The sequence below is a fragment of the Elaeis guineensis genome, chromosome 3 (assembly GCF_000442705.2).
Source record: "Elaeis guineensis isolate ETL-2024a chromosome 3, EG11, whole genome shotgun sequence".
NCBI lineage: Eukaryota > Viridiplantae > Streptophyta > Magnoliopsida > Arecales > Arecaceae > Elaeis > Elaeis guineensis.
In genome coordinates this window covers 102624932-102649589 of record NC_025995.2, presented here as the reverse complement: position 1 = coordinate 102649589, position 24658 = coordinate 102624932, and the positions used below count along the sequence as shown (strand labels likewise).

The following is a 24658-nucleotide window of genomic DNA, read 5'->3' as shown; positions in this document are numbered from 1 at the left end:
TAACATTGGATCCCCCACGAATAAATGGTCGACCACCAGCCTAAGTTATGGATCTGTTTCACAAGGATATTGATTTATTTTTCTTGCTCTTATCCAACTTATAATTAAGTCACTTAGTTTGGTTAAATATATGCAAAGTCTTGTACATGCTAGCGAGACCAAACCTGATCACCATTTTGCTCTTATCAATCAGAACAACTAGTCCTGTCACCTTTGGAGGGCTGTCGTTTCTATCTTGGATCATGTTCTGATTCGGGTTGAAATTCTCTCCACATTGCAGAATTTATTTCGAAATGATGTCCTCTATCATGTCAAGTTTTTGTGCAAGTACATAATCTCAGGCATAGCTAGCTATTATGTGGAAAGTAGTTGCTCAGCTCTGCACTCCCAAAAGTTTATATATCCAGAGGTGACATGGCGAACTTATCACGATGTTATGGTCTCATGGAGATTCTCTAGTGCTGGAGGTGATGATAAGCCAACTAGCCGTATGGTGTGTTTTGGCCAGACACTTCTCCTCTTCTCTTTCTTTAGAAAGATCAAACAAATCAACACGACTCCTGAGAGGAGAAGAAAATTCTGCCTAAATACTCTTTGTGTACATGCACTATGGAACCTTCCCTTCCATGCTTTAGTCCACTTGATCATGTGACAAAAAAATTTCACGTGCATCAATTTACCCAAAGCTAAAGTTTCAACAACCCCATTATCCCATTACAATGGCTTCCTAGGATTATTTCTTTTAATCTTTATAAGAAATCAAGGGCATGGGCTGCATCTTACGCATAGCGGGAACCACTGGGTCGTAGGGCTATCATGGTTTAGTTAATTACACCAAATTTTAACCTTCCCTTTTAGTAGTACATGATTCACATTATAAATATATATTGGCTGTAATATATTTTGCATAGCTCTACCTTTGATTCAATTAGTCAGAGGTAAAAGTAAAGCTGGCCATAAAAAACATGTGCATGAGAAAAACCAGTACTTGTAAATTATGTATTATGTAATAGATTCACACACCTCCTCATATTTTTTAATATATTGAACAATTGATTAACTCTATGCGGTGAAAAAAAAAACAAACAAACAAACAATTGCTGGCCATTAGCCACTAGAATTTAAATGCTTGTCATTATATCCACGTTATAACGCATGTAACATAACGAGTCATTATCTCTAATCATGCCTGTAAGCTCGACGTCGGTTTGCCTACACCCATTTCACCAGCCAAACTCGGAACATTATTGTGCGGTCACAATGATGGTAATTTGTAAAACTTCCATGTCCTTGGATATAATTCCCAACCAATTGCGTTGCAATGCTATCCTAAGATGAGCGCACCGAGTTAGATTGCTCCAACCTGTCGCCACCACCGTAGCCTGCACCTCATCAGCATGCACTAAATCCTGTTTCCATTAGACACCTCTTTAAGTACTCACTAACAAATAATCATATTTTTTTTTCAAACCCACAAGAATGAAGAAACGAATGGACTCTTTAATTGGACACTCTCTTTAATCCTCTCCATGAGCTAGCTTCCCTTAGAATACACCACCTGTGGGCCTCCTCAGCTCACCTCACCTTCGAGTGTCCTTGAAATGGGCTTCTTTCCATTGTTTATGGACAATAATGGGATCTAGTGGAGACCTCCACCCCCTAAAAGACTACTACTGTTAGTAGTGGTCAATGGGTCGACGTTTCGATGTTTAGCTATATAAGGATGCATCGAGGTTTGAGTAGTCCTCAAAGAGAAGTCTTACGAGGTTGGAGTAGTGAGGGAAAGAAAGGTTTTAGGAGACAAGAGGAATTAATAGGATGGCCCTTGGTGGGGTTTGGAGTAGAGTGAAGCCATACTTGGCCATGGTCTTCTTGCAGTTTGGGTATGCCGGGATGTACTTGATCTCGGTTGCGACGCTCAAGCAAGGCATGAGCCATTACGTGCTCGTGGTGTATCGCAATGCCATCGCCGCGGCTGTCATCTTCCCGTTCGCGTTGTGGTTCGAGAGGTCTCTCTCTCTCTCTCTTTCTCTCTCTCTCTCTATATATATATATATATATATGGGCTACTTGAAATAAGCGCATGCATGACTTAGATATTAGATGTGATAAGCCATTCATCATGGACCACTAATTAATCTGGGCTTTAACTTGTCACCATACTGGGTGGTAATGATAAAAGTAAGGAAAATGAAAGTTGCTTGCTGGACTCTTGATAGAACTACATGAAATAACGCATATGTGGTGTGTTTCTACCAGTGATCAGGCTTCATGACATGGGCTTGTCACATGTAGAGAGGCACCACTTATTAGGATTATACGTATCTGATCTTGAATTCTTGTAATTATCGTTCGAGAAGTAATTCTAGATTAATCATCTTGTGCCTCCACATGTGACCATTATCATGTTGCAAATCTCTACTCTCGGAAGTCTGCTTAGGATTTTTGACAACTTGAAGGTCAAAAAAACTTGCTCCAATATTGAAGTATTATTTTGCAGAAGCTTGGCTTGAGGCAAAATTTTCACCATTCAGTGGTTCATTGGCTAGTTGATCCGTTCAGTGGAAGAAGAAAAAAAGAAAGAAAAGAGCTGGATCAAATTATATTAGCAAGCAAACAAATTGCTGGCTCAATTTAGGTTAAAGGGAGAGTCCTTTCGCAAGGTCGCTAGAACAAAGGTTGACATATTCTAAGCCAAGCTGAATCAAATCTTCTGTAATTAAAAAAGAAAAAAAAGCAAAAGCTCAAAAGAATCCAACCTGACACCACTTATGATCAGGGGCTATAGTTCACAAATTGAACCATCCATTTTTCACCGCTAGCACGAAAAAATGTGCAGCACTGAATTTCAAGTTTTCACCCACCAAACCAAAATCAGGAGACAGGTCTAATCCAATTGATCGGGTCATCATGTGTGATGCGAGTCATAGAGGCCCATTTGATCCATGCACACATTTCTTTGATTCGGGGGACCTACTTAACATAATAATCCCACATCTTATGGCCATGACGCAGTGGTGATGGGGACAATTAAATCCCTCTATCTCACAGGGCCACCAACTTTTTAAGTGGCCATTGTATACAAGCACATCCCATCGCCACGTGCATGCCTTCTCTCAAAACAGCCCTCTCACACTTGGACAAGATTGCTAACCGAAGGCATTCTGGTTGTCTCTTCCCTTTTCTTTTGAGCCAACATGTCTCTTTCTTCTCTTTCTTTCTTTTTTTTCTTTTTTTTTTTTGATGAAGTCTCTTTCTTCTCTTCGACAGGAAAGCGAGGCCAAAAATGACAGTGTCCAACTTCCTCAAGATAATGGCTTTGGCACTACTAGAGTACTCATCTACTCACCAACCAAATTAATTTCTAAATAATTAATTAGCTGAGACTTCATAAAAATCTTCTTCTTCTCTAACACCATGTGTTATCTTCACCTCTGTAGGCCTGTGCTTGACCAAAACTTTTATTACATGGGGGCCAAGAACACCAATGCAAGCTTTGCGTCTGCCCTTTACAACGTACTTCCTGCTGTGACCTTCATGAATGCCATTCTTCTCAGGTAAAAACTTCAACTATTTCAAACAAAATATACTAAGAAAAACTTTTCATGTGGTTATTAATTAAACTGATTCACTTATATCAATAAATCATGACCATGTGTGATTAGAATGGAGAAAATAGAGATCAAGAAACGACGTAGCCAAGCGAAGATCATAGGGGCTCTGGTGACGGTGGTTGGTGCATTGCTCATGATACTGTACAAAGGACCAGTGGTAGAATTTATATGGACAAAGGGACGGAACCACCACAACAATACTGCTGGAAGCCAAGATGACGGTCACTGGCTAGCAGGCGTGTTCATGCTGTTGTTGAGCTGCTTCTGTTGGTCTGCTTTCTTTGTGCTACAGGTAATAATTCTCTTTCATCACCAGAATTGAAGCTCAAACTATGTTTCATGTTTCAATCATAGAAGAAAAAGTATACATATTTAGGGTGGCTAATACACCATGATGGTTATTATTTGGTCAGTCACATACATTGAAGTCCTATCCAGCAGAGCTTTCCTTGACCACCTGGATATGCTCAATGGGCGCGGTGCAGAGTGGTGCAGTTGCTCTCGTGATGGAGCGGAGTGCCAAGCCATGGTTGATAGGATTCGACATGAGATTCTTAACGGCCGCTTATTCCGTGAGATGCTTCTTATAATGGGTTCTTTGGTTTAGATATTGAAAGAAATCAATACTGAAACATCTAATTAATCATAGAAAAAGACCAAACTTGCACCACTTTTTTTTTTTTTCATGTTCCTAACCTAAGGAATTTTAACAATTGAAATGATTCTAATGCAGGGAATAATGTGCTCCGGGATTGCATACTATGTTCAAGCAATAGTGATGAAAGAAAGGGGCCCTGTCTTCGTGACTGCCTTCAACCCCCTGTGCATGATAATAGTGGCTGTATTGGGCTCCATCGTTTTGGGAGAGGAGATCACTGTAGGAAGGTATGCATTCTTATCATCTCATTCCGACTATAGCAGTAGAAAATTTGGATATACTAACTTCTATTGTTGGTACCATCTCTCTGAAATTGATAGGGTGATTGGTGCAAGCATCATAGTCATTGGTCTTTACTCTCTCATATGGGGTAAGAGCAAGGATCACTTGACCCAACCCTCGGAGACCGGCGAGAAGGAAGGGGCACTCAAGCTACCAATAGCTGCGACCGATGCCATCAAATCTAATTCTGCCGACCATGCCACAGTTGTGGAGATTCCATCAGCAAGAAATCCCTCAAGCATTTAGCTCCACTTCCCTTATGCAACAAGTGGATTATTATGCTGCCACTTTCTTAATTATGTAATCTAGCTTCAGCTATGAGTGCTCACACTTTATGAATGAGTTGTGAGGGAATTGGATCGGGATGCAACTTGGCATCAAAATGTACAACAATGAATCAATTATGACAAAATATGATATGCATCGCTAAAGCTAGCCATGCTGCAATGCAACAATACTTTAGACTAATTTGCATGCCATCACCTCAGTCATTCTGGTCATTGGTCCCCGCAGCTTTCTTCTACTTTTCCAAGTGATGTTCCAGACATTAATGGTCCTTCCAACTTTATTGCACCATGCAAATGGAAATGGTGCTGGAAATTCCAATAAGTGGCACGAAATAAGTGCTTGGATTTTTTTAAATGAAAGCTAGATTCATTGATGGAATATCAAGTCCATCTAAGTTTAATCCTGCGCATAAAGATGAAGGAACGAACCCAAATATACGCCCACTGTCTGGAATGTGTTCCATATGGTTCGGGTAACAAGATTGTCCTGAGACAAGAATACATCACTGGAGTTAGATTCCTTCTTACGCTATGAGCGTGGAAGAAACAAAGTCGGTATGACGATTTTAGGAGGCAGGAGAAAAAAAAAAGCTCACCCATCTAAAGTACTTGGTTGAAATTGTTCATACCAGGGTACGTGGTGCTAGCGAAGAACATGAGATATATAACATGAGACGTAAAGAGTTTATACACCGAGTTCATTTTTCTGGCTAAAGACCTGATGTTAGACCTCAAAATCTCTACTCATTCTAGATTCAGTTATTAACCAACTTAATTCCTCGCTCCTCTCCATCAGACTAGAAGATATATACATGGATCACATGCTCCCTCATTCAACCAAGCCTTAAAAGTAGGGCTGTCAAAATGGGCTTGGCTCATAGGGCCGGCTAGGCTCAATTTTATAAATGGGATGGACTGGACTGCCATATAAATAGCCCAAATAATAATCGGACCTATTTGGCCCACCCCACATCAGCCAAAGGGCTAATATGGGTTGGGTCGGACTATTTCAGATGGACCATGAAAAATTTAAAAAAAAATCTTTAAAAAAAAAATCCAATTCCAAATTTTTAATCGATTTGGAACTGAAAAGCTGGGATCCTAAGTTTTTTAATCCCAACTCCCGACTGCTACCCCACATCGCCGGCCGTCGCTGCCGCCCCGTTGCCTCCACATCGCCGCAGGATGACCGCCTCCACCGAGCAGTAGGATGATCGCCTCCATCGAGCAGTAAGATGATCATCTTCGTCGAGCAGCAAGACGCCAAGCAACCGGTTCCTCTCCCTTAATCCTTTTGCCTCCTCCTCCTCCTCGTCATCGATGCCGCCACCTCCGGCCTTCGAATCTGATCACAAAGCCCCACATCGCCGGCCCTCTCCTTCCTTCCACTGACGGACGTCCCTCCATCCAACCTCTGAGTCCGGACGATCTCCCTCCTCCTTTCCACCGCCGATGCCTCTCCTCCTTTCTGATCGCCACTGACCGATGGACAACTGACGCCGCAGATCGGATGATTCCCCTCCTCCTCCTTGTCGTCGGTGTTGCTACCTCCGAGTCAAGCTTCAGAGTTTGGTCTCTCCTTCTCAGGCTCTCTGCCTCTCTCGATTTCTCTCCATCATCGGCCCCCTCCTCCTCTCTCGATCTTTCTCTTTCTCGGTAGTTGGTATGAATATGATGAAACTCTCTCTCCCCAACTCTCGATCTCTCTCCCTCTCGATAGTCGATATGAATATGATGAAGCTCTTTCTCCCTCTCGGTAGTCGGTATGAATATGATGAAGCTCTTTCTCCCTCTCAGTTATTTGAGACTCAAGGCCCATAGGCTGGCCCGGCCTGGCCCTTAAAGGGCTTGGTTGGACCAGCAATATTGTGTCCCATTTTTTGGATGGGCCTAGTTTGATCTGGTCCATCAAATTTTAGATTCTTATGGGTCGGACTGGGCTAGACCGGATCGGCTTATTTTGACAGTATTGTCTAAAAATCAAATCAAAAATCATTAACCGAAATAAATCAAATATTAGACTTCTGATTATAAAATAAAGTCTACCACTTGCATCATATGCATGCAGTTCATCTCATCAACAACTACTATGGCAATCATTTTTCCATCATATAACCCTATCCTCTCTTTGGAATTAAACAATATCTAATTACCAAATAATTCAGATTTTTTAAAAAAAAAATGATGGCTAGACAGCAATTAAAAAAAAAAAAAATGTTTTCAGAAGGAAAAAGTTGAAAGATAGTTATTTATGAAAATAAAAAGACACCTGGCGCTAAAGCTGTCGCCAGCGTGCATCTGAGTTCACCCAACCTCTGAGGTTTGGGTTTGCTCAGCCCGGCCCATCTGAGCCCATTACTTGTGACGCCGATTGCGTGGAGAGATCGGCGAGCTCCGCATCCTTTATCGGGCAACCAAATACCGGTAGAGAATTCGACGAAGAGGAGGAGAAGGATGATGGGGACGGGGAATGGGGCCGTGATCCGGCGGATTGCCGCCGCGTTGCTGCTGCTGCTGTGCTCCACTGCGATGCTGCCTCCGCGCGCGGCGGCGGTGTGGCTGAGCCTCCCGCCGTCGGGTGTCAAGTGCGTGTCAGAGGAGATCCAGAGCAATGTCGTCGTCCTTGCCGACTACACCGTCGTCTACGAGGACGACTCCCACGGCCCCGCCACCATCTCCGCGAAGGTATGTATATCCATCCTTTACATTCCCTTTATCTATAATGCGAAGAGTAGCTACGACCTTGGCATCTCGTTTCCATCATTAATGATCTAAAGATTTGTTTTGTAGCAGTTAATTTCTTTTTGGATAATTTTTACTGTAATCGGGAGTGGGAAATTTGTGTTGTGGATCAATCATAGGGAGTAAGAAGATGTGATCTTTCTTTTTGGTGTGCAATGATATGACTTTGGACCTCTTTCCGTGTTTTCTTGCTTTTTGAGCATGGATCCGTTAATGTTGTTTGTGGTTATTAATTCGTGCATTCTATCTTTGTTTTGATTGAGTTCATAACTTGGAGAGGCCGGGTTGAATTGGGAAAGAATAAAATAAGTGGGTGGAGAAAAATTAAGCTTTTGACTTCTGGGTTCATGTCGGTATATAGCTAGATTTTATATACATATATATATATATTTCTATTGGCGTCTCGTGCGACAAACATTATTGAAAGGTGGATTTTTATCTTGCTTGACCGCTCTTTTGTTTTATGTCTATAAACATATGATCCATTTGGTTATCTCCTTTGAATGAAGATTGTAATCTTAGCAGATTTGGTTGTACTTTAATAATTAGCCAGTGGAGTCCTTTAATAACTTTAGCATCATTGGTAATTCTCCTGGCGTACCAATAAAGAGAATCACTTGGCTGTGCCTTTCATGACATGTTAAAATTTGTTGACAAGATAATTTTTGTCTGATGATAAGGACAACTTACACGAAGTTTCTTTTTCTTTTTCTTTTTTTTAGGTGTGGCTTAATTATTTCAATATCTGAGTAGCTGCAATTCCACACCAACTATAGTAATGCTTAAATCAAGTTGTCTCTGCCACCAAGTAGAAGAATCTTTTTTGTTCTCGTTTATTTTTTTTCCTCCACATGCCAAGTTTGATCATATATCTTATGCTATTATAAGTATTTCATTTGAGCTATCTCGTCACTATTGACCTAGCTACTTTTTGGATAATGGGCTCAATCAATGCAGTAATCCTTTGTCTAGTCGCTTTCCTTTAGTTCTTTAGTTTGTTAAACATGTTCCCACAGTCTCTGATGTAAAATTTTTCAGAACTCAACCTTACAGGGTTTTCAGTTATTTTCTTTCTCGTATTGCTTTTGGTGATTAAGCATTTAAAAACTGGTTGTATGTGCTAGTTACTTGCACTAATGCATAATAGACTGGGCACTCTTCTATATTGTTATACAGTATCCTTATCTCTTAACAATCCTCAACTATAGCTAATCAGTAACCCCAACAATGTGGTAATTTCAGGGAGCAGGAGCATAATGCAGAAAGCAAGTGTGTGCGCTTCTCTATCAGTTATTTATTGATTACTAAATTAAATATTTTCGGCCACAAATTAAGCCACTCTGTTTTCATTAGCTTCATTTACCATATCAACTTTTGCTTCAGATTCACTACATAACAAATACAACTGTAATTCGGTAGCAAACAAACAGGTCTATGGAAAAAATTACAAGGTGGGAGTATTTTTTCATCACTGTCAATGTACAACCCATTTTATCCCAACCTAAGGCTTTTTGTACATGATCTAGTCATAGTGAACTTAACACCTAGAAAATTGTTAAAGTTGGTGGCATGTAGTAGGAGCTGGATTTCCTAGGATATGGTTGTAAATTGAAAACTTTGTCACTTATCCTGGATAATTTTTTTACATATTCCCTTAACTACAATTTTAGCTTTTATTAATGTCAAACTTTCAACATATATTGATCCAAAGGAGCAATACGATGAATGAATCTACATGAGATAAATTTGTATGTCTACATTCTTTTGATAATAAGGTCAACTGAGGGAAAACTTAAATAAAAAATGGTCACCCTTTTGTTTACTTTAATTGGGAGAATGGTTAGAAAAGGCAACATAGATTAGTGATCCCACCACTAGATGTCAGTAGACATCATCCTCTTCGGATGTGCCAGGACTGTTTTTGATGTGGATTTCGGTACAAATGTTAGTGCATGGATGTACTGATTATGAGAATATTCCATGAATTCTGTTTAGCTAGTGTCATTCGCTACGGGAAGTGGATCAAAGAACTCAGTATTACTTGCTTCCACAAGGAAGTTGCTGATTCACCCTAATGAAACTACTTGGGATCAACTAAGCATGTCTACAAATGTTTCATCCTGAAGAGTGGAGGAGGGGGGGGGGGTGTATTTGATTTTTGATATTTACACCATTTGATTGATTACTTACATGGAGATTCATAATTTTTGCTACTACTAGTTTGTCAATTAATGGAAATGCTAATATTCTGACATTGTCTTATTTGTGGCATGGAAGAAAGCAGGGTCCTTTGGTTATATACATAAATGCAAAGGATTTCTGTAGTTTCTTCTGTCCAAAACAAGGTCGTTCTGCTTGAGGATTTAGTTGTTAGGTCATAGCATCTTGTAAGGATTAGTGGAGATTGTGATCTAGAATTTTCATTGGAGTGTATTGGGCAAAACATTTTGATTTAGACCACAATCAACACAAGCTTTGCGGGTTTCATTCCACACAAATTGGAACAGATCAGTTTCAGTCGTCTTACTGAAGTTGACATAAGGCATTTTCATTTAATTCTGGGGTATTAGCTTCGGGTTTTGCAGTCTGTGGTGAAAAATTTTGAGCTTTTATGTTTGAATTTTAATGGAAAGGTACATTTATTTTTTTAACTGCCTTCATTTCACAAAATCCCCAGATTAATATTTTGTTTTTTGAAAAGTGGAGAGTCAATTTTTATATGTTATTTACTTTGTAAATTAAAAATCCTATAAACAATGAAAGCTAGGTTTTTCCTTTTTCTTTACATCTCCCAAAATCAAGGAACAGACTATTCTGACAGTTAAGAAAGATTACCTTTCAACTTATTTCTGACTTCTAAAACTAATCTAGAGTTAAGTAATTTGTAAATTATAAAAAATACACAAATATGATGTATATAAATAATTTGGATATTAATAATTTTTTTATTATGACTCATAATGATTGTTATTTTTGTCAATTGTGTTCTTGTTTTTATAACTCAGACTGAGGAAATTATTAGATTATCGACTGAATGCTAGGTTTCTGCAAGCATCTTGTATCACTAAGTCCTTTCACATAATACACCATCGTGTTTGATTATCACCAATCAATTTATCATACTATAACATGATAATATACTTCAAAATGTTAATTATATTCTTTTTACATTTTCATTTTTTTAAATATTTATATATTGAAAATTGAAAATTGGGACCAGAGTTGTTGAAACTATCCACATAAACAAAAATTATACTCTAAGTTATGTTTAATATTTTTTTCAATTCTATTTTTCATAATTTGTTCTCCCTTTTTTGGTATTTTTATTTATTTTCTAACTGAAACCAACAAGTTGTTGAGACAATGGAAGATTTTTCAACAGTAATATTAAACCATGTTTTTGAACCTTGGGACAAGTAATTCTAGGAATCATAATCATATTGCCTTTCTGTCAGAAATCACTCGACTTATTGGGCAAGTAGTGATTGTCTTCTGGCACTTTATTATCAAGAGCAGTGCCACATTTCAAGCTAAAGCTTTTGGCTTTCTAGATATTAAAATAGCCTGGTATTGTAGGTCCACTGAAGGAGAATATGACATTAGTTTGCTCATGATGGCTGGTGATGGAACTACTCAGGTTTTCAGACCGAGGGGGATTCTAACCAATGCATTCCAGGAACAAACATGTAAATCAAGATATAGTTTCATTATTATGAATTGGCAGGAGTCGTTTCTGTGGAGCATACTACCTCGGTGACAATAATGGGGTGTACCAGTTTTTTGTCAATTGCACAACAATCATGCAGAAGTACCTAGGAGTAGAGCTTTGTACTCGATTTGGGAGCTGGATGTAGCCTTCTATCCCACAAAAAGATGGACAGGAAAAAATAAATTGTCCGTGAAACTCTGCCACCTCTTGATAAGTGATGTACCCATCAGTTGACACTGAATTCATTCCTTGAACTGGTAGTTCTGGACTTCTTAGTCTACCTTGGAGATGTTTCCCTTTTTTTTTTTTTTTGGCTTTTGCTTATTTGTGATTTAAGCTTTTAGTTTCATATAGTTGTTATGGTAGAAGATATGCAGCTTTCTCCTGAAATATGCTGAGATGCAGACCTGTATTGGATCAGCATCACATTCTTCCTAGCTGATGAACCTAAACAAAAATCAGCATCACTTCCAGCTTTCCCCTGTCATATACCTGGAACAAGACTCACTGATACAATAACCTTTCAAGGTTCAGGCTGAAACTATTTATGTTTTTCCTTTCTTTCTATTTTTGCCACTAACATTTTTTTCTCTTTTGCTTTTACATATTGTTCTAAAAGGAAAATGAGAATGATTCAGTTTAGCAGTTCCTTTTTTCAATAAAATAATTCCTAGGTGGATAACCAGTGCAGTTAAATGATGAGCCATAGTTGAGATGATCTAGTTCTTTATATATTATTATTATTATTATTATTATTGCTGTCAATCTAGTCCTATTCGTTCAGTAGATTGAGCTGTACCCATTTTCAGGTGACATCACCATATGGTGACGTACTTCATCATAAAGAAAATATTACAACAGGACAGTTTGCATTCACTACTTCTGAATCTGGAAATTACTTGGCATGTTTCTTGCTGGATTCTAACAAAGGTATTGGGGCGAGTGTTAGCATCAATTGGAAGACTGGGATTGCAGCAAAGGACTGGGAATCTGTTGCAAGAAAGGAAAAAATCAAGGTGAACACTTGAATTATGAACTCTTCCATGTAACCCAAAATGTCTCATCTCATGCATGTGTACTTTTTCATAACAATATGCCATCTTTGTTATCCCAGGGTGTTGAGCTCGAGCTGAGGAAATTGGAAGGGGCTGTGGAGGCAATCCATGATAACTTGCTGTATCTCAGGAGCAGGTAACATATCATGGTTCGAGCCCAAATGCTCCGTGCTACTATAAATGCATGCTTGTCCTGCATGCAATTCTAAGTATACATTTTGGGTTTGTGAAAGCAGGGAATCGGAGATGAGAGACATCAGTGAGAAGACAAATGCTAGGGTCGCATGGTTCAGTGTAATGTCCCTCGGTGTTTGCATAGTAGCTTCTGCTCTGCAGCTGTGGCACCTGACAAGTTTCTTTCAGAAGAAGAAGCTGATATAAAATTAACAGCTTTGGTATGTTCTAACTAGGATTCCGCCCCTGGAAGATTAAAATTTGTGAGACCTATAGTTGTTCATCGATGTTTTTCCTTTTTGGCATGCAGATAGTCCCTTTTTCTATTTTTTCCATTGATCATGAGATGTAACTGGAAGATGCATATGACAACAGGCAATTCACTCATGGAAATCCACTACAGCATTGAGGCTGGAGCTTTACCACATCTTCTTCTTCTCTCTCTCTCTCTCTCTGTGTGTGTTTTCTTTTTTCTTCTTCTAGAGGGGAGCTTAACCACATTTGTTTGCCACCTTTTCTTCTTCCTGATAATTTTCTCTATTTCTTTTCCTGTTCTTTGGTTCTGAAAAGATTTACGTATTTGAGTCCCTTTTTGTCGTACAGAGACTCAGCAAAGTAGTGCGAATCTGGAACCAAAGCAAATTGGGAACGCCTCTGTTGTCCAAATAATTAACAAAATGACAAACTAAATACAGAGAAGCATTCAACAAAGAAAGAAGTACTGGAGCAGAACTTTCATTTTAGATATCGTGTGTAATATTTCTTTATTGATGAGAACATGACTTCCTGTTGGTTAATTGACGTGATTAATGCACAGCCATCAAACAAGCCTTCTCTTCTTGAATAATTAGGTCACATCTTGCGTGTACGTGCATGTGCACACGTGTGTTCGTGTGAGTGCAGTCTCTGGCATGCTCTCCTCTCTATAAATCTGAAAGAGCTTCGTCGAACCGAAGTAATTCCTCTCCTTATCGCTTCTGCTCTGGTCATGCTGTTAATTAACCTATCGCGACCCTTTTTATATCCTGGCAGTATGAGTTCCTCCAATATTTGTAGGCTTCTTCATGGATTGTGTGGTTGTTTCTACATTCGTCATCAATCCGATCAGCGTAATAAGATGCATCATAAATTTTATTCTATACATTATATGTTCGATGGGGGATGGTAATAAACTGGAGTCCGTTTTTTCCTTAAGAGACCGTAAAATCGGAAGTTTAGATAAAAAAGGGGAAAAATATGAGAGAAAAGGGACTTACTTTGGACCATGATGCCTTTGATAATAGTGAAAGACTTGGTATTGCACCTTGGCCATTTTATTTTTCGAAAAATAAAAAATATGGTCCGAATAAAATCAGGAGTTTATCTTTTTATTTATTTGTGCTTCAAAATCATCCGCATGTACTGCATGCAAGACTAAAGAGCGTGTCATCCCTCTTTGTATAAGTAGTGAAGCAAGCCCTTTTTTTTTTATAATGAATGCAATCTTCTACATGATTGTTGCTATTAATCTATCAACCTTGGACCATATGGAATGCGATGGAGATATAATTTATTGATTCTATGGGGGCCAAAATTATATTTATCTTTTTTATATAACAAATATGCATCATAATTTGTGCATGCTGTTATCATTAACACATGATATGAAGAAAGTACTTTACCATCACTAAAATTCAACAATTGAGGCTGCAAAATAAAAATTTAAAATATCAGATGTGGTATACAAGTCTTGGAATGCCCGTAAACAAGAAAAAGGGAAAAGATATTTGAAAACCATAACCTATATATCGAATCACGCTAACATCAATAAATTATATTGTACCACAAGAACTATAAATGAATGATTTTATATGCACAAATATGTTACAACTTAAATTATAATATTTGTAATGATGGTGAAGTTTTTTCCTTGCCCCTTGGTTATGGAATTATTGCATCCTATAAATGTATAATATACAAAGTGCAAAAAGATCAAGTATTATATTTTGGTATTTAAAAAATAATATAATATATTTAATTTAAAAAGATAACATGATATATCTAATTTGTTATAACTTGTGACCATGGTTACAAGTTTAGTGTTTCAATTCAGTTGAAAAATCAAGAAAGTTCATGTAAAGTTTGAAAAGAGCGTGGATAGTAGAGAATTAGATAATAATAAAATAATAAAATATATGTTTTTAGAATACTTTTAAGTATAGTTTGTTTACTTCAAGCAATTATACAAGAGACAAATATGGTACCATTAATTTGTGAGACAAGATTTTTGATAAATTATAAATAATTTATAAATAAATCTTAGAATTTATGTATAATTCAAAAATAATTGCTGGTTTTAATTTTTAAAAAATATTAAATTAAATTAATAATTAGAGGTTTTGAACTTTCAACCGCTGGATTGCATACCCACCATGTTAACCAATAAGATATGGTTTAGAATATCCAAAAGTTGATCGACCATATATTTATATCTTTTAAATTGTTATCCCTAAGTATTAGCACAAAATCCTAGGCATTGTCTTAGCTTTCTTATTCGAGCATCGTTGGATTGAGGCTCCGAAGGTAAAAAAAAAAGTTAAAAAATTAAAAAAAATAAAAAATTAATAAAAATAGAAAAAAAATAATTAAAAGGTGCATATAGATTGATTATTATTTTTTATTTATTTTTTATTTTTTAATTTGTATGGAAGTAGAGCAGCTGAGGGAAACGAAGGGGTTTTTAGGTTCGGATTAGGGTTTTTTTTCTCAAGCATATGGGATGTTGTGCGAGTGATGGAGTGAGTTGATTTTTTTTTTTTTTTTTCAGAGCTTAATAGAAGCATGATATTTTATAAGATTTGGAGGGTTTGATCGAAAATATAATATTTTTAATTTATAAAATATAATAATATGTATATGAAAAAGGATTAGCCGGATGGGTTCGGTTATTCAGTAGGTGTATCAATTTTAGATAGACGAATTTGGGATTTTCGGTTAATTTCGTAATTAGGTCGGGTTCGGGTAGGATAAATTTTGCGGGTACCTACTCGTTACCATATCTGGTGGAAATCCCCCTACTCTCTTTCCGTCGAAGCGCGGCGGCTGCTTCCCTTCGACTCGGAGTCCATGGCTTCGACGCAAACAAAGAAGAAATATAAGAAGCCTGTTGTTTCCGAGCAGAATAAATCGGAGGAGTCCATCCTCATGACTATGGCCGAGGAGAAAGAGAAGAAGAAAAAGCCCGGCAACGAGATCGACGAGATCTTCCAAGGAAAGAAGGCCAAGAAGCCAAAAGAACCCAATGAATCGAAGGAAGGGAAGCCTTCAGGGACTTCCGAATTAAAGAAGAAGGCGAAGGAGAAGAAGGGAGCAAGGGAGGAGGGCAATAGTAATAATAAAAGGAATAAGAAGAGGGGGGTAACCGTGGTGGAGGAGGGTCCCGGGGCTAAGGCGAAGCGAAGGAGGACGGCCGAGGGTCTCGCCATCTACACCGAAGAAGAGCTGGGCATCGGGAATCGTGATGCCGGGGGTACCCCTCTCTGCCCTTTCGACTGTTCTTGCTGCTTCTGATCGTTTCTGGAAGTGAAAGAAGGAATACATTCTTGTAAGTTTTCAATTTGGTCTTGAGGGTTTTGTTGTTTTTGTCTTCTTTCTTGATTATCTAGGTAATTTTCCGGGGTAATTCGCTGAATTGTATGAATTTGGTGTTCTAATCTTAAAAGAATTTTATTATTTGCCTAGCATCCACTGTGATATGGAAATATCAAAGGTTCAAATGAAAGGCGATAAATTTTTGAGTAAACAAGTGTTCTTTTAGTATGTAAACTGCAAGCTACTGTTGTTTTAGTTTTATGCTGGGGATTTTTCTTCCATATCATCATTTTTTTCCTTGTTTCTTGCTTTCTTACTACTTCTGTATACGCAAATTTGGGGTGTTAACTATTCTTGTACTGAATTAGGTTGCAGTACAAATAATTTTATAGGCTTGCTTGTTTCCCCTGTATTAACTGACTTTCTGTTAAAAACTAGAAATTGTTTGAAAGAAAAGCTGGAGAAGATGATGAGTTGTGAGGAAAGTATTGACTTTTTTGGTGGAAAAACAATTCGTTTTAGTTGCATTTTTCTGATTTTGATCTGATGAGCAATAGAATAGGCATGAACATGTTATTGTATATTGTTTAACTCAAAAGATCTGTTTGGAAACCCAAATAGCTTATCCTTGTGTTAGAAAGACTGGAATTAAGAACTATTTTGTATCATCTGCGTCCGAGTACAAAAAGTCTACAACATCAAAGAAAGGATTGGTTTACAAGGCAGAGATCCTGTTTGCTTACAAGCTTTTTTAGTTAATACTTATTAAAAAGGTGATGAGGTTTAGTTTGAGAGATTTCATTGTTATATGATATATCGTCCGTTGACCTTGGTGAAAGAGACTATACCACATATGAGATTAGGTCCTCTATACATAGTCCAATTTGGATCATTGTTCATCAAGGCAGGTGACATAATTGGTATCATTATAAGCTTAAAAATGAATAGAGGTCTTGCAATGAATAATCCCTAATCAATAGTGCCTTTCAAATTACACAAAATTCTCTTGATGGCATTGAGATTAGATGTTCATAATGCATGTATGTAAAACACATCTAATCAACAGCATCAGTCAAGTGTAGTAAGAGCTAATTATTGAAGTGCGTCCACGATACTTTTGAACCTAGCTGTGTACATTAAGAAAGTTCCCATCAAATAGAGATAACTTAAATCCCAAAATAACCTGAGAGGAAATCCAGCTTATAGCTGCCCATGTTACATGATAAAGGGAATATTTAGCTTGATTCATGATAAGGCCTCACAATGTCATGTTGCATGCATCCTTAGGCAATAGCTTGAGCTTCCTAAATTCTTCATATCATGTTTTTTTACAAGCTTATTTTTGGCTTGTGTCACTCCCAATCAAGGTTCGTGTCTCAGTATTGGTAGAATCCTATCATAGTATCGATACAGTATGATAGTGTTAGTATGGAGTAGTACGATATATATATATATATATATATATATATATAGGTATGGTACCGGTATAGTATAGTACATCCTGTACCATCCGATATGAGGCAGTAGAGCAAACCATACTCCTGATGATGGTGATGCCATCCACATAGTTAAGTAACATAAGAATGCCATATCTTGTCTTTTTGATGAACATAATGAACCTGTTCTACTCAACTTGAAATCCCAAATATTGAGGATGTCTATTAAAACTCTTAGAATGAGGCTCATTAAGGCTGTTTGAGGCTATATATCAGTTTATGCTAGCAGCATACACATGAAGGATATAAAGGATAAACAAGATATGGGGCATGGATTCAAAAATCACCAGAACAAGATAATATCATCAGTACCATGCTGTTTCAATGCGTAAACAACACTAATACAGGCATTAGGGTATTGAGATGATGCATACGGACACATATAGATTGTACCAGACTAACCATGCTAATGCTTGCCAACCATACAGTATTGGTGAATTAGCTTTTTTTTTTTTTTTTTTTACGTTTTGTTTTTGGGGTTACCTTTGGTGTTGGCAGCTGGCACCAAATAGATATTGTATTGTTTTCACAAAAAAATGGTACGGAGTTTGGTACTGGTATTTATAGCCTTGATCCAGGGCTATAATATATAAATCTCCTCATTTTTTGTTGCATGATCATATGTTTTTGGAATCTAATTGCATGGCTGGCTTGTTTGAATATTGGAAGTTGGGAAACATGTAAATGGTTCATAGATTGACTACCAGGCTAAAGGTCTTCAACAAAGTGATTGCCAGCATGTTGATAGTATAATTTGGCAACCAAATGAGTTTTGAAACACAGAGTGCTGCCATCTGAATTTTGCTCAACCTTATATGCCCATTTGCACCTAACAATGTTGCCATGTAATAGTGGAGGAAAGTTCATGTATTGTTTTTAAGAAAAGCATCAAATAACAACCCAAAATAAAAAAGAAATAAGAAGAACATTAGATTCTCCTGCCATACCTAGATGCCAATGGGATGCTTTGTGGAGGAACCAGTGATCGCATATGGTTTTCAACAAGAGCATTATATAACTACCAAGAAAAAGAACATTGAATTCTTCTACCATATCTAGATGCCATTGGGACTTTAGAAGAAACTAGCATGATGCTGGTTCAGAAAGAAGCTTTATGTACTAGTATTTAACAAACTCACTAGTGTCAGAGTTGAGTAGCATAAAGAACCATGGGCTTGCAAGTTCCATCTTTGATTCTTGTTACAGTGGGATGGTAGGTGACTGTAGGGGGTCCATGAGATTTGGTGTGAGGGACGCAAGCTCAACTAGAACAGTCGAAACAAATGTATCAACAAGAAAGGGCCAAAGTTGGTTAATTTCCCAATTAGGAAGAGCATATGATGGTTGGACATTTGGTGAACTAAGTGCTAGCTGTAATGGGGTAATAGAAAAGTTATGTAGCTAAGAAATAAAATTAGGTGTAATATATGAATGTAACAGATGAGTGATTAGGATCTAACTTTGAGAAGGGAAAATGTGATTCAAAAAAACATGACAATGGATGAAAACACTTCATTTGATGGTTCCTTCTTTAATGGGCTTCTCCTCAAGGAAAATACAATATGTGGTCTTTGGAGCAAATCACCCAAGGCTAACAAGCATCCAATAGCACAAAGATGATGAAAGTCATGATGATTATGAAATAAAACTAGAACATGAGAGAGGTTACTGGTATGAATGTCTGAAATGACATTTCTGGGTCATTCATTGTGTTCCAACAAACTTGTTCCATGTACCTCAAAAGTTTGTGGTGGATAAGAGGATAAAGACAAGATAGATGGAGATAACGAGGGGTGAGGGGTGACCAAGAAAACACATTTTTGATTCTTTTTCATCATAAATCATCAAATATATAAACACTATACTGCCCTGATTCACAAAGGAAGATAATCTTGACACCTTTAGGTAATCACATATGGTAGTAGTAATAGTTTTAAAAAATTAGAGCTCATTCCCAGTTGACTGGTTACTTGTCATGAGAATTGGGTTAACTTCCAACATCCTCCTGTAATCCAGATTTCTTTTGAAATATATCTTAAGCAACTGATGTAGCTTGATAAAGAGGAAAGACTCTTTGATTTTTAAGGTTTTGTGATTGCATCTGTAAACTAGTTCTTGTGTTGACAGGTATCTCGATCTCCTTGTGCTTCATAAGCTCTGGAATGAAGTGGTAGCAAATATTGTAATACATGCATAGTCCATGGGAAATCCTTTTTTTTTTTTGTGTGTGTGTGAGTGTGTGTGTGTGATAGAAATTGCCAAAGCCGATATCAATTATTACAAGAAATCTCTCTTTGTTTAGGCTCGGCTTAGTCAAGTTTTTTAAGCAATCTTTTAAGCCAAACTGTTTTAGTGTTTTGTTCCCCCCTATTTTCATGACTTCTCCAATGGTATAGGCTTGTAATTTACTTGCCTTTTTGCATGTGCTGAAGAACAGTAGCATAATAGTGAGATATTAAAACATGCTACAAGAAGAGGATGGGGGATGGCGGAGTCTCTGAACGATGTTGGTATTTCCTGAGGCAAGGACCATGTGTGGAGAGATTCCCTCACGGGCATCAAATGCTCATTCCCACTTATCCCAATACAGTGTTTATGTATCCTATTATAGATCATGTCTTGAATAAACTCCTTTAAGTTTTACTTCAATTATATTATCCTAGAAGACATCATAAAAGCCAGCATGCAATGAGATTCCTCGCACAGATCTTGGAGGTGCCTATCAGGAATGAAATCTGAAAATTTTCATACAGATCCAGACATCAAAGAGTAAGGAACAATGGAACATGAGACATCCCACGAGCGGATATTAAAGGCACCATTCCAACCAGGATCTGGTCTGGTCTCCCATCTTTGGAAAGACCATACCTCCATGCAATGGGTCTACTCTTTATCATCTGGGGGCATACAGCTCATAGCCATCCCAACTTTTGTACTGTTGATAAAAGAGGTCAGCAGATTTTTTTTCTGTTTTTTTGATGATAAAAGAGGTTAGCGGATATTACTAAATGAGCCCGGTAATGGTCCCAACTGGTGATGGACGGTGGAGGTGTCGGAAGTTTAAGTTTAATCTGAGCAGTAATTGGTAATTGGTTGGTGATGTTGTTGAATAATGCAGCTGCAAGGTTGTATAAGGGCGATTGATTATTGAGGATCATGATCGATGTCAAAGTTATGTTAAGATGCTTAACATCCATGCAGGGATGACTGACCAATATTCTCTTCGAGGACGACAAGTCCGCTTGAGATCATAACCATTCTAAATCAGAGTGGCATCGCAACTAGAGCTTATTTTTGCTGTTAAGAATCATATAATGTCAAATGTTAAGTTTGCAAGCCTATGCACAGATGTATATAATGGTTAACAATAATAAAGCATCCTGATTGCATTATGTAACAGGTGAAAGGTAAAACTACCTTTTTTTTTTTTTTTTTTTTGGGAGAATAGATAAAAGCTATGCCATTGCTAGTCAATCATTGATGGAAGTTTGGTGGAAATATGGAGGGTCAGAAACTAGATCTCTGGTATCATCACAATCGACTTTATCAACTCAAACAATCAGCACCCTCGTCATCATAGGGCGTATCAGTATTCACTTTAATTTTTTCTCTAAATTATTTTTTGATATGAGAGGTATGTAAATCAAAATGGTGCTAAATTACTTGATTAGTCTCTAAATCTCCCAAACTTCCGAAAATCTGGTTGACGCAAGTCTCCAGGCACAAACTCCAAAATACGATATCATCATAGTCACGCAACATCTTCACTTGGTCATCTGTAACTTGACCTTGAATTTATCCTAGGGAGGAATTACTAGCATACAATTTTTTTGTTCCTATGTAAGTACTGCGTCAATTTTAATCCCTGCCAAACTACTCCACCAACGCACACAGCAAACACCCACATACACACACACACACACACACACAGAGGCACGGTAGTGTATTCTATGATAAAATTGCTAAGCTATAGTTGGTACAATATTGTAAAAATTGCATCTTGACCACCAAAACGTTTACTAAGTTGACCTATAACGTTGCTTGCGCTTGGCCTGTGTGCAATTGAAATATTAGGTTGGGATAAGGTGATCGGATTCCAGTTCTTTTTATGATACAAGAGCACACAATTTTCCTGCGGGAAAGCTCGCCGACAAGCGGTTCATTCCTGTCTACGCGTTTCAAATTTATATTTTCCGGTACCATCATGGTAGGATGGCCAAATAAGAGGATGGGAGGGCTACTTTTCCCTTTCTTTTTTTAGCCAATTCATTTTTGAGTGATATATTTGATGGGATTAAGAGAATGATATAATGCGAACATGCCGCAAGTTTTATTTGGTACAACACATGCATACATTGATACATGCATACATACATATATATAATGTAAATAGATGTATGTATCTATGTGTGTGTACATATCATGATGGATTTTCCTGCCCTATGCAAGTCTCTCTCTTTTTTACGCGCAAACAAATGGGAAAACTAAAGTGATTTGCTTTGGCAGCCATCGCTCAGATAAAGCAAGGAAAAAAAACGTAGCAATACCTCAGAAGGCAGAAATGAAATAAATAAAAATACTAAAAGGTGACCACTTTGAAGATAGAAAAATTATTTGTTTTGGCCGATTTTGTCTCTTCTGCAGTGTCCATAATGATGCATTGACATAAAGCAATATTACAGATATAAAGTTCCGATGAAACAAGGACACATTTGGATGTTTTGAATCATGGGAATATATTCCAAAGCAGGCAGACTAAAGAACAGTGCCAACATCAGTGTCAACTGTGCTCGTTGAAGGGAATACATGGATCCCTCTTCTCATCCAGGCCTCCCTCCATCATGTCAATCCAACGGCTATTGCCCAAGAGATCTGGATTTATCATCTGTGTTCATGGCTTCCCTCCCAAGTTTCCTTTTAGATAAAGGAATTCCTGACCACATGCTTCTTTCCCAAGCAACGATTGGAATCCATCCATTCGTAGGCGATAATGAAGTAATATTCCCATAATCCCTTTATTATTCACCCCTCTCCAACAAAAAAGTTTGCAAATATAGAAACCCGTGTTTGTGTGCAATTGTAGAAACTCCAAGGAACAACCTGAATCCTAAAACCATGCAGCTCCATGGGATCTTCACCTATCGGAAATAAAATTAAATCAAATAGATGAAGACCAATGCGGTCACTTACCGTCAGAATCACCTCGTCTTTATTTCATCTAAATCTAGAAGAGGTGAGAAGGAACATCTAGTTGATCATGAATGGATTAGAACCTATGCAGTATCTCATTCTCGATCTAGCAGAAGCTCCAAAGTTTGAAGTCTCCCTCCTCATCCAACTCCTCCCAAGAAGAAATCAACGGGCTGATCGTTTGATCCATAAGTTTCGGCGACTGGAATGCTCCGAAGTCGATCCACGATTCGTCTTCGATGGTGTTCGCCATGCAGCTGTTCGAGCTCGTCGTGGTGGTGGATGGAGAGTCTTCGGTGGCATCGGATGGTGATGAAGGCGATGGGGTGGTCGCAGGGCTGAGCGTGGAGGTGGTGGGGGTGACGGCGTGCGCGGCGGCAGCGGCGGCTCTCTGAATGGACTTGGGGGACATGACGGTATTGGGAGGGTGGTAGGGGAGGGAGGTGGGGAAGTTGAGGGTGGCCGACGAGCCCTTGAGGCAAAGGAGGGCGGCGTCGTAGGCCCTCGCAGCGGCTTCAGGGGTGGAGTAGGAGCCCAGCCAGATCCTGGTCTTCTGATGGGGTGCTCTTATCTCTGAGACCCAGGAACCCCAGCTCCTCATCCTCACTCCCTTGTATTGCCTCTTCCTCGTACTTTCATCCTTTGCTTGGAGCTTGGTGGTGGTGGTGGTGGTGGTGGTGGTGTTAGGGCGTGGGATGGAAGAGTTGGAAGCATCAAGGACCCTGTTGCTGCTACTCTTAACCATGGATGGTTGATGGTGATAGTGTGTACTGCTGGATTGCTTTGTTGTACCTAATCTTCCTCACTAGCTCTATAGGGTGTTCCTAGTGGGAGAAGGGAATGAGATGGGTGGGGTATTTATAGAGAGGAGATATGGTGGATACCCTCTTTGATCTAAGCAACCTACCACAAAAAAGGAGAGCGGGCAAAAGCAATGGCCATGTATGAATGAGGCTGCTGGTCATTTGACAACATTGGTAGCACACGGTTAAGATAAATAATTTTTTTTTACCTAGTATCTACTGGATCAAGACTCTTCAATTATGGACCCTCTCTTATTTCCGGCTCGGTATTATTATGTCCACTTCTGAGAAAGCTGCTGGTTACGTGTGCTCGGGTAGTGGCATCATGTTGTTAGCGACATTTGCGTATGCCGTGGTTCAGATATGTGACAAATGTCCATTGCAATCAAACTTGATAGGTGGCAGCATGATGTTGAACACCAATTATACCTGGCTCCCTAGGCTTGTTCTAGAGACAGATGACCATAGTGCACAAGAAGATGACACCCCACTGATCAGTCTTACGCCATTTGTTGTCTTATATTACTCCATTATTGAATCTAATTAATTATTAAAATAGAGAAGAGTTTTGTTGATCAAATATCTATATAAGAACACATATTTACCCAAGGTTTTCTCCGCATACCAAGGTAAGAAAGTGCTTGGAAACTAGCTATCCAGCCCAAGGAAGCGGATTTCTGGTGGCTAGATTATTGTTTTCTTAGTTATATATATTCTACCACCTTCCCCTTCTCTGGCATTGAATGTATTCTATATGCAGTATGTACTATTTTGCTGCAATGCATTAATACAGCCTGAGCTATATTTTTATATTAATTCTTATCATCAGCAACATTAGATGTATGGATGGTTTTTACTTTGGTACCAAGTTTTGATTATATATGCGAGTCTACTTCTCGGTAAGGACTATCTAACGTCCCAAAGTATAATGTCCTTCATTTGTATTATAACAATGATGAGATTATTAGATACAAAGCCGGGCATTGGAAGTAGTAGCCCCTCCTTTCCATCTCATAGAACTACGTCCACCCCGAGACGAAAGCAATGAATGGGAACACGCAACTTTTGTGTCACCATT

General features: G+C 38.3%; 4 protein-coding genes across 7 annotated transcripts; 3 read left to right on the top strand and 1 right to left on the bottom strand.

The window, feature by feature from the left end:
• The first annotated feature begins 1745 nt into the window (after positions 1 to 1745).
• LOC105041342 (WAT1-related protein At1g21890) lies at positions 1746 to 4965 on the top strand. Its single transcript, XM_010918277.2, has 7 exons — positions 1746 to 2009; positions 3271 to 3333; positions 3441 to 3557; positions 3666 to 3906; positions 4028 to 4186; positions 4348 to 4499; positions 4593 to 4965. The coding sequence occupies exons 1-7, from the start codon at positions 1819 to 1821 to the stop codon at positions 4798 to 4800; spliced, it is 1131 nt and encodes a 376-aa protein (XP_010916579.1). The 5' UTR covers positions 1746 to 1818; the 3' UTR covers positions 4801 to 4965.
• Positions 4966 to 7210: 2245 nt separating this feature from the next.
• Positions 7211 to 13324, top strand: LOC105041343 (transmembrane emp24 domain-containing protein p24delta4). 2 transcript variants are annotated; one of them, XM_010918279.4, is made up of 5 exons: positions 7211 to 7526; positions 12102 to 12308; positions 12407 to 12483; positions 12584 to 12742; positions 12832 to 13324. In XM_010918279.4, the coding sequence occupies exons 1-4, from the start codon at positions 7296 to 7298 to the stop codon at positions 12726 to 12728; spliced, it is 660 nt and encodes a 219-aa protein (XP_010916581.1). In that variant the 5' UTR covers positions 7211 to 7295; the 3' UTR covers positions 12729 to 12742; positions 12832 to 13324. The 2 variants fall into 2 exon arrangements, with proteins under 2 accessions (XP_010916581.1, XP_010916580.1); XM_010918278.4 differs by having other exon boundaries at positions 12584 to 13324.
• Positions 13325 to 15549: 2225 nt separating this feature from the next.
• Positions 15550 to 20236, top strand: LOC105041344 (uncharacterized). 3 transcript variants are annotated; one of them, XM_073254181.1, is made up of 2 exons: positions 15550 to 16104; positions 20025 to 20236. In XM_073254181.1, the coding sequence occupies exon 1, from the start codon at positions 15627 to 15629 to the stop codon at positions 16068 to 16070; it is 444 nt and encodes a 147-aa protein (XP_073110282.1). In that variant the 5' UTR covers positions 15550 to 15626; the 3' UTR covers positions 16071 to 16104; positions 20025 to 20236. The 3 variants fall into 3 exon arrangements, with proteins under 3 accessions (XP_073110282.1, XP_073110281.1, XP_073110279.1); XM_073254180.1 differs by having other exon boundaries at positions 20020 to 20236; XM_073254178.1 differs by lacking the exon at positions 20025 to 20236 and adding an exon at positions 19715 to 19957.
• A 1945-nt stretch (positions 20237 to 22181) lies between these two features.
• Positions 22182 to 24110, bottom strand: LOC105041345 (ethylene-responsive transcription factor ERF014). Its single transcript, XM_010918283.4, has one exon. It carries the CDS (start codon positions 23520 to 23522, stop codon positions 22884 to 22886), a length of 639 nt encoding a protein of 212 aa, XP_010916585.1. The 5' UTR covers positions 23523 to 24110; the 3' UTR covers positions 22182 to 22883.
• Between the last annotated feature and the right edge of the window lie 548 nt (positions 24111 to 24658).